The sequence below is a fragment of the Rhinolophus sinicus genome, chromosome 13, assembly GCF_057876585.1.
Source record: "Rhinolophus sinicus isolate RSI-liver-muscle chromosome 13, RSI-T2T, whole genome shotgun sequence".
Taxonomy (NCBI): Eukaryota; Metazoa; Chordata; class Mammalia; order Chiroptera; family Rhinolophidae; genus Rhinolophus; species Rhinolophus sinicus.
This window is the reverse complement of record NC_142513.1, coordinates 62287894-62300753: the sequence shown is the minus strand read 5'-3', so window position 1 is coordinate 62300753 and position 12860 is coordinate 62287894. Positions and strand designations below refer to the sequence as shown.

Below are 12860 nucleotides of genomic sequence, written 5' to 3'. Positions count from 1 at the left end.
AAGCATAGGTCTACTTATGTAAGTGACAACCCAAAAAGGAGAAGAAACAATGCTTTTTCTAAATGATATGGTTAGCAGGTAGATAGGTGATCAAACTTCATATTAGCACGTCACAAGGAATCAGCTACAAAAGCCACATCAGGCAATTGGCAATCTATTTTAAATGGATACAAGCAAATTGTGGAGCTCTGTTTTGGAGTAAAGGTTTAAAAACAGAAAGAAATTACTTACTCTCTGACTTTGTCTTCTTTATCCAGTTTTTTCATTCTGTCTAAGACTTTTGCTCTAAGGTTTTTCATTCTGTCTAAGACTTTTGCTCGTTTTTAAGAAGTTATTTCTCACTTGATTCAGGCAGCTCATCTGAAAACACAAAAGCATTACATAGGAGAATATTACATTATTTATCATTATTTCTAATTTCTGCACAGGCGATGCAAGCCCGAAGAAGGGAAGTTCCTTTCCTTACAAATTTCCCCCTTCTTTCATTTGAATGAAAAACAGTGCAATGAATATTCCTCTTTCCTGTCTTTAAAAAGAACATGGTAAAGAAGAATGAGAGCAAGTGGGCAATGGATCCAACAGGCGGGAACGGTCTTAAAGGACGAGTCATGAAGTACTGACTGAGACACCTGTAAACAACTGTCCTGTGCACTAGAGAGGAGCCCAACTTCACTCACCGTGAACGAAAGCAGTAACGTGGTCTGACAGTGGTTTGGGACATTCCCTGTGCATGAGAATCCAGTAGGAAGCTTTGTACTAGTGCAGATGCCCAGGTCTCAACCCCCAGAGACCTGTTTCACTTGGTCTGGAGGGAGCCAGGCATCAGCTATTTAAAAATGTCCTCGGTGACTCCAAAGGGCAGCCAGGGTTCGGAACCACTGTCCTAGTTCATGCAGCTGCTAAAAGGCAGCTCAGACAAGGACAGAGCTTTCACCAGAGGAGACGCACAAGTCATGACCCCACCTAGACCCGTTCCTTGACTTCTGCCTTCACCATGCCCACCTTCCAAGCTCCGGCACTGTGCTCACCTCCTTGCTCATCTTACTCATTTTTGAATCACGTACTGCATAATAACCTTATGAACCAAACCCACCGACAAGCAACAATTACATGTATGACACACAACAATATCCGGGCTCTCTTACCTCTAACTCCTTGGTGCCTTTGGACTTCAGGAATGCTTTAATGGTTGAGATCATGTTCTGAGCACTTGCATACAACACGGTTTCTCCTGTGGCCACAGTCTTTTGGTAATTTTCATGTATGTAAGATAGCAGTGCCTCTTCAGTTTTAAAATCTGTTAAAAAAAAAAGTCAAATTGAGGACGTCTGGTGAAGATGGTGGAATAGGTAAATGCTGTGCTTGTCTCCTCCCACGAACACATCAAAATTCCATTTAAATGACAGAACCACCATTGAGAACCACCTGAAGAGTAGCTGACCAGAAGTCCTCTAAGGATATTCAGAAGAAGCTATGAAGTTGGCTTTTCCATGTGAGTGGCCTGCCTCAGCTCAGCTGTGGACATTCCTAAAATCTCTCAAAGGTTCATAAACCCCCAAACAAGCAATGGCTGGCCTCAGCGTGCCCTGTACCTCTCGCTAAGTGGCCCCAAGCCTGGCACAAGTGACGACTGGTCTCAACACTCACCAAAAGAAAGCTAGCGCCGCTATATTAATACCAAAAAAAAGATACTTTAAGGCATAAAGTTATTAGGAATAAATAAAAAAGTTGTCATAAAAGACATAATCACCAGGAAGATAGAAACAATTCTGAATCTGTATGAACCTAACAAAGAAGCCTCAAAAGATATGATTTAAAAATTGGCGAAATTACAAGAAAATTTTGACAAATTTATAAGGTGGAAGAAAGACTATAACACAATTATCTCAGTTATAGACAAAACAAGTAGGAAAAATTATTAAGAATGTTGAATATTCAAACATTAGTAAACTCGATGTAATGGATATGTATAGAACTAAGTACCGAAGAATTAGAGAATACATATTATTTTCAAGTACACATGGAATATTGAAACTTAACCATATATTAATTAGGCCATAGAGTGTCCGCAAATATTAAAGAATCAATATCTTACAGAATACACTGTACACAATCAAAAAACATTAAAAGGTAATTACAAAAATAAAACATTCCCTTAGGTTAGGATGTCATAAACTATTTAGAACTAAGTTTCAATGAAAACAGAGAATAGCAAACTTGTACAAAGTAATTAAACTTATGCTTAAAGGAAAATTTATGCTTAAATTATCTTTTAAAGAAAACTTAAAAACCAATTAGCTAAGGAGCCAATATAAGAAATAAAACAAAACATGAAACTCAAAAAATAAAGAAAGAAGGCAACAATAAAGATAAGGACAGAAATGAATGGAAAAAAAGAAACAAGAGAGCCACAGAAACAAAATGATTCTTTGAAAAGAATTCTTCCTCTATTCTTTTAAACTAGAGAAACGTACAGCAAGACTGAGCAATCAAAAAAAGAGAGAGGGAAGAGAGGGAAAGGCATAAACAAACAATAATAAAAGTGAAAAAAGACAGCAGAAATTTGTCTTGAATTTGCTCTCCTTTGAATGTATCCCCCAATTCTTGGATACCTTACTAGCTCATGAAAGATGTCTGTTTTACTCAAACTGATTACCACTTATGGATCTGGCATTCCTCAGGGAAAAAGTCTTTAAAGGAGCAGAAAACTTTTATTCCAGAATTTTCAAAAGAAGACAAAGGTTACATCATTCCATTATTGCCCAAAGTTCATAAGCTAACGTCACAGTCACCCCACAGGACTGGCTCTGTCAGTGTGAGCTAAGAACGCACCCTGAGAATCAAAAACAGACTGTAATGCAACCTATCATTAAAAAAAAGAAAAAAAAGGAAGGAAAGGAGAATAAAAGCTACTGGACTAACTTTGAAAGACCTCAGCAACCTAGCCCTACATCACTCAGGAACCTTTTATTCACAAAGGTCTGAAACGTCCTTAACCACTTGTCCTATGGCCGAGCCACAGCCCTTCTTTGTGACCGTGCTTACGTCACTGCGTATCCGGCACACTCTGCTTACCTTCCTGCCATCTCGACCCTGCTCATCCCTGAGAGTTGAACTGGGCTCCCCGGGCTTCAGAAGCCTGCTCAGCCTGTTCCAGCCCAAGACTGACTTTCCCTTCCTCGACTCCTACTGTCTCTGCTTCCGTTGTGGACGCTTGGCTCTCTCGTGTATTAGTTTTATTAGTTCACTATATATATATATATACATAGTATGAGAGTTCACGTTCACTTAGACACCAAAATGCTGCGGCACTGAGGAATGAATACCTTTAGGGTTACAAGTCCCTAGTGCTCTTCCTCTGTTTTCCCGTTTATCCGCTGTTCTTCCACCGGCTGTCTTTTGGATCCCTTTCTCCCCGGCGGCATCGGGACTGCCATCTGGACGTGACTTCTGAGCCCTGACATTCAACCTGGCGACATTCAGCATCTTTAAAGAACGGCACATGGTGTTCATCTTCTGCCTCACGGGGGTCCGAGGGACACCGCCTATCAAACGTCACGGAGGAAAAGTAACATAACTGTGACTCCTGCGGAATCCAGGACTGCTTCAGTCACAAAACACCAACAAACTACTCCAATTCTGACGAAATATTCTGTCAAAGGATACAGACTGAGGGATAGCCCTTCAGAATGTTCTGAATTAGGCATCTCCTTCTACCTACAACACAAGGTAGGAAGAGAGCTCTTCTCTTAGCTGAAGTTTAGGACTAAACATCTCGATGCGATCAGATGATTCTTACACAAGGGAAATGCCAAACAGACTCATTTTGGCGTCACCCAATGATCACAGTTAGAAGTCTGCACCAAGAGCTACTTTTCCCACTTTTTGATGCAGTAACTTTTCCTGGAAACTTATGCTAAGGAAACCACTAAACAAACTATATGCATGATGTATGCTATAGTATAATTTATAATGATAAAAACAACCATCTAAATGTTCAACAACATAAGAATTTTGTAAATTGCGTTATGCACTGAGGTGGCTTAGTAACTGAAAAGGCAAGGCAGCAGATGAACCAAAATTTGTATGCAGCCCACAAAATTGTACTTAAATTTGTTTATAAGTAAAAATGAAAATGGTTTCTTCATTAGGAAGGTAGGACTGTGGCTTTTAAACCCTTTAATCACTGTTGTACTAACGTAGTGATTTTCAAATTCGAAACTTCAGAACGTGTCCTTCAGTTACCATTTCAATCTCATCTTAGGGAACAGCAATCTTTTAAAGCATACAGTCTCAAAAAAGACCGCTCAAGGAACATGCTTTCTCTGTGCTTACGTTTCTTTCTGCTGTCTTCCTGGTTAGACACGGCTGGTTCCTCACGAGACTTTCTCAGGTAGAGCTCCGACAGGCAGTGTGTTAATTCACTCTCGGTCTTGGAAGACTCTTCCGTACTAGAGGAGGCAGCCTGTAGTAACCTGTGAACAAGTGAAATGTCTAGTATAAAGCCGCAATTCTGACTTTCCAAAATGCTTTAAAGACAAAACGACAGTAACAACAAAATTCATTATCCTTTTAAAAGCCAATCAAAAGATGTCCCCACAAGATGCCTTCAAAAATATTTTTGCTCAGGAGGGTAAATGTCCCTTTTCTCATTTATAATTTGAACAAACTCAGGGGCAGAAGCTACCTGTTCACAAAACCATTAATCATTACATACAGTATTGACTTTTATTAATAAGTTTCTCCATGTCCTCGGGTACATGTCTAATTAGGGCAACAATGTTACTTCTGGGCTTCCATAGTTATTTATCACTCAGTATCCATACATTAAAGTACAAGATGATATGATATAACAAACATCAGTGACTTCTGAATCATTCTTTTACAATGTAATGAATTAATGTGGGATTGCTGAGAAGAGGAGGAAGTGGGTACTAACAATATCACAAAAAAGGGCACAATATTCAAAATGCATTATTTGTATTTCATTATCTTCCATTACCTGGTATTATCTGATTTAGGAGAAAGTTACCGTACGATGAGTTGAACCTGCTGGGACTACCAGCTAAATACCTGCAACAGCTCTGAAGCAGGTTGATTCTACTAAGTGTGCTGGTGTTTCCTTTGACAGTGGGGAAGCTTTGCCTTTTTTTTTTTCTGTTAATATTTTCAAACTTGGAACATTTCCAGTACACAAAGTAGAGAAAGCATTATTACATGATAAGTGTGTGTACCTCCCTCCAAGATTAAACACATGCTAACAGTTTGCCATATCTGCTTCAGATCTTTTTTTAAATGAAATTAGGCATTATAGACACAGAGAAAACCCCATTCAATCTTTTCCAATCCCTTCCTCCCAGAGGTATTCCTAGATTTTTGTATCTTATTCATAGACATACATATGGATCAAAACCAACATAAATTACTACTTTATGTTGCAAATTTTAAAAAATTATATAGCACCATTCTTTCGCACTTTTATTTGCACTCAACGTATTTTTATGTGCATATAAATAGCTCTAGTTTATTATTCCATTTTACTAATCTATATATAATATTCTGTTGTACATCTATACCACAGTTTATCCCTTTCCTTGCTGAAGGTCAGCTGATGCTCTCCACGCTTTCACTGAAATGAAAGTCTAGTATATAGACTTTGAATGAACAGTCTAGTATATAGCTCTCCTTGTGTTTATGCAAAAATTTAATGAAGACACCTAGAAGTGGAAGGGCTGCGTGTCAGAGTACGTGACATTTCGGCTTTATTAGGAATACAAATTGTTCTCTAAAATGGTTATAACCTTTTACACTTCTATCATGCAAAGTGTTCTCAATTCTCTACGTGCCATTATCATTAGCAGACTTACTAATTTTGAACAATCTAATGGGTATAAAATAGAATCTTGTGAGTCTTTTACTTACTGTGGTTTTAAATTGCATTTGCCTAAACTGAGTTGCTTTCCAAATTACTGCTCTGTTGGATTTCCTCATTGGAATTGCTTCTCTGTATTCTTTGCCCAATTTTCTATTGGATTGCTTGTCTTTTTCTTATTTTCAGGAGCCCGGTACTAATTTGGATACCAATCTTTTGTTGGTTATGTGGCTTATAGCTGCTCAAGTCTATGGCTAGTCCTTCTCATCACACAAAAATTTTAAAATGAATTATGACCATGCATTTTTATTTATGGTTTACATTGTTTACGTCTTCAGAAATCCATCCCTAGCCCGATCTTTTCCTTCTCATGATTTTAAAGTTTTACTTTTCACATTTGATTTTTGAATTTATTGGGAATTTATCCTTGCGTATGCTGTGAAGTAGGAATCTAATCTTTAATCTTTTTTCTCCTGGGTAGCCAATTGTCACATCACCATTTACTGATTAGTCTACCTTTTTTTTTTTTTTTTTAATAAATTATATTGGGGAATATTGGGGAACAGTGTGTTTCTCCAGGGCACATCAGCTCTAAGTAGTTGTCCTTCAATCTAGTTGTGGAGGGCGCAGCTCAGCTCCAAGTCCAGTCATCGGTTTCAATCTTTAGTTGCAGGGGGCACAGCCCACCATCCCATGTGGGAATTGAACCGGCAATGTTGTTGAGAGCCTGCGCTCTAATCAACTGAGCCACACACAGCCCCTATTTCGTTCATTTTTATTCTTATCTTTATTACTGCTTTCCTTTTTATTCTTTGGGTTTACTCTCTTGTATTATTTTCTGTGTTAAACCCTTAGCTAACTGGTTTTTCATTTTTCTTCTTTAAAAGATAGTTTAAGTCTATACATTTTCCTTTCAGTACAAATTTAGCTGCATTATACAAGTTTGCTATGTTTCATTTTTAGAAATTTAATACTAAATATTTTCTCACATCCGTAATAGAAGAGAGTATTTTACTTTTGTCTTACTTTTTCCCATTTTTTCATGTGGTACAATACACATAACAAAAATTTATCATCTTCCCCACTTTTAACGTCTAGTTCAGTGGCATGAAGTGCATTTATAGTGTTGAACAACTCTGACCTCCATCTCCAGAACTTTTCGTCTTGAAAATCTGAATGTCTGTACCCATTAAACAATACTCTCCATTATCTGTAATTAGTTTTTCATATTATGGAATCACATTCATAAAATGTGGTCTGTTACAAAAAACAACAACAAACACGATTCAAATGAACTCAGCGCTGATTTCCATTACCAATACCCAAGAAATTTAAAAAGTTTTACCCAAATGACTCCATCAGTTCGCAACTGGCGCCACTGAGGTTGGAGCGCGGAAACCGCGGTTCCACAGCAGCACTGCCGGGGGACCCGCGGCCGAGCTCCCGCTGGGCCCACGCTGGCACCGGAGGGGCTACAGAGACAGGAGCAAGGGAGAGAGGAGGAGGCATGAGAGCCAGAGCCGAGGTCGTCCCGGGCGTCCCGCGGCCTGACTGCGTTCTTCCCACGGACGCACAGAGCCGGCTTTAACAACATTCCTGCACCTGCGCGGACTCCACCCGCCCGTGTGTCTAGGAAAAATGCTGCTTCGAAGTGTAGAGTCTTCCTTGCTGGTCCTGAAACGCCCCCGACGCGCACCCGTCTCAGGGCCTTGGCACCTGTTGTGGCCTCTCAGGAATGTTCTCTACCTACCGCTTCCTTCAAGCCTTTGCTCAAATACCACTTTTCCAACCAGCCCTATCCGAAACCGCAACCTTCCCACCCCTAATGCTCCCCATTCCTTTTTCCTGTTTTATTACTATAGCACTTATCTCTTTCAAATATACTATGTAACTTCCTTCTTTAGTTTATTGCCCTGTCTCCCCTGACTAGCTGGTGAACTCCATGAGAACAGAGACCAATGTCCTTCTGTGACCTAGCCCAAAAACCTACAACAGTGCCTGGCATACAGCAGGCACTCAATAAATCTGTTGAATAGATGAATACATGGAAAGAATACCAAATTGATGTGCTTTTTATCTACCTAGCGTAAATACGGTTTGTGTACTAGTAACAACGTAACGAACTGGAAGGTAGACAGAACGGTAAGTTTTACATTCCTTTTATTAAGGACCAGGTTTCATTTGATACCTTTGATTTCAAAGGGGTTTCACAGAGCCTTTGGCCCCCTCAGAAGTGCTTCAGGATTTCTATAAATAATGATAATTTAAACTGCCTGAAGCACTACAGTTTGCTTTTACGTTTTATCCCAGGTAGGGGGTTCTAACAGTACAGTGAAAACAGTTCTCATGCTGAAAAAGACTGTGACCCACTGGGTGGAACACTTAGTCAGAAGCTTACCTGAGGTAGCGGGATCGTCAAGTAAATCGTGAGTCTGATTCAATACAACATCCAAAACATCAGAAAAAAGGTGAGCTGCGCCCGGAGGGTCCTCCGCCACAGCTGTGTGGAGAAAGTGTCTTGGAAATTCAGCCTCCTTGCTGCAGAACACAGTGAGAACTGCAGTGTTGGTAGAAAGCGGGGAAATAACTCCAGTGATGGGGGGCCAGCCTTCACCAGCGTCCACACTGGCAACCTGCAGAAGAAGTTCTAGTTAGGTGAGGATGTTGTTGACAAACGCCTGGAGAAGAATGCAGCTTTTCAGTAACAGACAGAATGGTCGCTTCCCCCGAGGATTCATATAGAAAAACTACGGAGAAGACAGTCTTGGTGGGGACTGGTGTAGAATTGCCCTTGCTGGCCCGATAATCCCAATCCCTTGATTTATATTAATAAAGAAAAACCTACGGTTACCAGGAAGCTTTACTAAGCCCTCATTATGTGCTTACTATAACCCTCTGAACCCCCACAACCACTCTGAGGTAAGAATGACTGTTACCCCCATTTTATAGAGGACTGAGGCTGAGGAATCAGCAACCTGTTTAAGGGGACCCAGTTAGTAAGAGGCACGGGCCAAGTGTATATGAGTTCCAAAGCCATGCGCGTAGCCATGAGGCGCTGCCTCACTACAGGACGTACTAGACGACAGGGTGGGCAGCAGAGCCCGGCCCTAATCAAGATCGCCTGACGGCCCCCCAGATGCTCTTTCAGAGCACATCAGAGCACATTAACTCTGAGAACAGCTGCTCACTCCACTACCCAGCTGTTCTCGAGAATGACTCACGATGGGATCTGAAAGACAGGAGTCTTCTGGGGTTACAAAGACAAAAGACAGAGAAAGGTAAGGAATTTCCCGGTAGTTTAAAAACAATCATTACCTTTTTATCAAATCAAGGCAGTACGTATTCCTTTTCAGAAGGCATTTCTAAGTTTGTGTTAACTATTGGGCACTATTAGATCTAATGTGACAGTGTAGGGCTTGTAAAAAGTGGTAAATACATACAGGAGTCCCTTCCTTACCCACGGGAGACACGTTCCAAGACCCCCCGTGGATGCCTGAAACCAGATAGTTCTGAAGCCTGCATATACTACGAGATTAGTAATAACTAACACTAACAGAGAACAATTATAACAATATATTGTAATAAATGTCATGCGAATGTGGTCTCTCGCTCTCAAAACACCTCCATGTACTGCCGTCACCTTTGCACTTCAGAGAAGCCCTTTCTGGCTTCTCTGTGGCATCATCACTACGCCTGCGCTTTGGGGCCACGAGGAAGTAAAATCAGGGGGACTTGAACACCAGCACTGCGCTACCTGGACGGTGGATCAGATAACTTAGACGGCTGCTGAGTGACTAAGGGGTGGGCAGAAAAAATGATGCAGAAAAAGCATTGGACAAAATCCAACATCTATTTATGATAACACTCTCAGCAAAGTGAGTCTACAGGGAACACACCTCAACATAATAAAGGCCATATGTGACGAACACAGAGCTAACATACTCAGTGGGGAAAAGCTGAGAGCTTTTCCTCTCTCCCACAGATCCTTTATGTATAACATTAGTACAGTTGATGTGTTTGCTAATTTGAGAGCTTGTATACGGCTTCTGCCGCTCTAGATTCTGAGAAATCAAAGAGATGTGTTGTGACAAGTCCTTATCATAGTCACAGAGCATGTTCTGATAAATTTAAGACTAACTTATGTTTTACACACTCAGTTAGCCAAGAAGAAGAAAGAAAAGGCATCCAAATTGTAAAGGATGAAGTATAACTGTCACTGTTTGCAGATGACATGGTATTATATACAGAAAACCCTGAAGACGCCACAAAAAAACTGTCAGAACTAATCACCTAATTCTGTAAAGTTGCAGAATACAAAGTTCAGTATGCAAAAATCTGTTGAATCTCTACACATTAATAACAAACTATCAGAAACAGAAATAAACAATCCCATTTACAATTGCATCCAAAAGAATAAAATTCCTAGGAATCAATTAAACGAAAGAGGTAAAAGGCCTGTGTATTGAAAACTGCAGGACATTAATGAACGACATTGAAGAAGACAATACAAAAAAACGGAAAGGTATTTCATGCTCATGGATGGGAAGAAGCAATACGTCTAAAACATCCAATCCACCTACAGCAATCTACGGATTCAATGCAATCCCTATCAAAATTCCAATGGAAGGCAGTGTGGAGGTTCCTCAAAAAATTACGAATAGAATTGCCATATGACCCAGCAATCCCTCTCCTGGGTATCCACCCAAAAAATCTGAAAACATTTATCCATAAAGACACGTGTGCTCCAATGTTCACTGCAGCTTTGTTTACGGTGGCCAAGACATGGAAACAACCAAAATGTCCTTCGATAGATGAATGGATAAAGAAGTTGTGGTATATATACACAATGGAATACTATTCGGCGGTAAGAAAAGATGATATAGGAACATTTGTGACAACATGGATGGATCTTGAGAGTGTAATGCTGAGCGAAATAAGTCAGACAGAAAAAGCAGAGAACCATGTGATTTCACTGATAAGTGGTATATAAACCAAAAACAACAAAAGAACAAGACAAACAAATGAGAAACAGAAACTCATAGACACAGACAATAATTTAGTGGTTACCAGAGGGTAAGGAGGGTGGGGGGTGGGAGATGAGGGTGAGGGGGATCAAATATATGGTGATGGAAGGAGAACTGACTCTGGGTGGTGAACACACAATGGGATTTATAGATGATGTAATACAGAATTGTACACCTGAAATCTATGTAATTTTACTAACAATTGTCACCCCAATAAATTAAAAAAAAAGAAGAAAGAAATATTAAAACCTAAAAAAAAAAATAATTCCAATGGCATTTTCAAAGAAACAGAAAAAGTAATACTAAAATTTGTAGTGAACCACAAAAACACGTGACTACCCAAAGACTCTTTAGAAGAACAAAGCTGGAGGCACCATGCTCCATGGTTTGAACTATACTACAAAGCTACGGTCATCAAAACAGCATGGTACCAGCGTAGAAAGAAACACAGATCAATGAAACAGAGCAGGGCCCAGAAATGAGACCATGCATATGTGGTCATTAAGTTTACAACAAAGAAGCATAGACTATGCAATGAGGAAAGGATAGTCTCTTCAATAAATGATGCTGGGGAAACTGGGCAGCCAGGTGGAAAAAAACCCAAACTTGACCACCCTCTGACACCATAGGCAAAATTAACTCAAACTGGATTAAAGACTTGAAAGTAAGACTTGACACCATAAAACTCCTAGAAGAAAACATAGGTGGTAAGCTCTTAGGCATCAGTCTTGGCGATGATTTTTTGAATCTGACACCAAACGTAAAAGCAAAAATAAGTAGGTGAGACCACATCATACTACAGAGCTTCTGCACAGCAAAAGAAACAATCAACAAAAGGAAAAGGAAACCTACTGAATGGGAGAAAATATTTGCAAATCACATATATGATCAAGGGCTATTATTCAAAATACAAAAAGTGCTCATACAACTCAACAACAAAAAAATCAAACAGTCCAATTAGAAATGGGCAGGGGATCTAAAAAGACATTTTTCTAAGAGAACAGGTCTATGAAAAGATGGCTCAGCATCACTAATCATCAGGGAAATGCACATCAAAACCACAACGAGACACCACCTCACACCTGTTAGAAATATTCTCAAGAAAATTATTATTAACAAGTGTGGGCAAGGAAGGGAAGTAAAAGGACCCCTCCATGCACTGCTGGTGGGAGGTAAACTGGTGCAGCCACGGTGGAAAACAGTATGAAGGTTCCTCTATAAATTACTTTTTTAAAAAGAAAAAAATAATAAGTAGAAGGTACCATATGACTCAGTAAATCCAATTCTGGGTATTTCTCTGAAAAGAACAAAAGCACTAACTCTAAAAGACAGCTGCACCCCCACGTTCACTGCAGTTATTTACAATGCCCAAGATATGGAAACAACCTATGGTAAGTGTCCACTGATGGATGAATGCATAAAGAAATCGTTCTACACGCACACACACAATGGAACATTATTATTCAGCCACACAAAGAATGAAATTTTACCATTTGTGACAGTATGGATGGGCCTAGAAGACATTACGCTAAATGAAATAAGTCAGACAGAGACAGACAGGTACAGTATGATCTCACTTATACGTATGTGGAATAAAACTATGTAGTAATAAAACACCGAAACAGAGAACAGATCGGTTGTTGCCAGAGGCGGGGTGGGAGTCGGGGGTAGGAGAAATGGGCCAAGGGGGTTACAAGGTTAAAAAAATGCAGTTGATGTAAAACAGAAATTTTGAATCGTGTGCAAAACACTGACTTCATATACATGTCCCTACACGACGCGTGTTTGGAGATAGGCTAGTGTATATGACAGAGGTTATGCTGCAGACACTATGTATAAAAACAGATATGTACCCATTATTTCTAAAATAACAAAAATACCACCTTCTAAATCTTTCAGATGAAACCATATTCTTAGAAATTTGCCTGAAAATGTGAAATCTAAAGTCAGGAAAAGCACGTGTG

At 39.8% G+C, this 12860-nt stretch overlaps 1 protein-coding gene across 1 annotated transcript in view; it reads right to left on the bottom strand.

Annotated features, from left to right (window-relative positions):
• Positions 1-12860, bottom strand: part of LOC109453648 (treslin-like) — a 162508-nt gene that overhangs the window by 45968 nt on the left and 103680 nt on the right. Inside the window, exons 22-26 of the mRNA XM_088789403.1 lie at positions 8271-8505; positions 7218-7344; positions 4336-4475; positions 3327-3545; positions 1146-1297 (exon numbers count right to left, since the gene is read on the bottom strand). Of these exons, the coding sequence (XP_088645529.1) occupies positions 1146-1297; positions 3327-3545; positions 4336-4475; positions 7218-7231 (525 nt within the window). The 5' untranslated portion in view covers positions 7232-7344; positions 8271-8505. The remainder of the gene's footprint in view (positions 1-1145; positions 1298-3326; positions 3546-4335; positions 4476-7217; positions 7345-8270; positions 8506-12860) is intronic.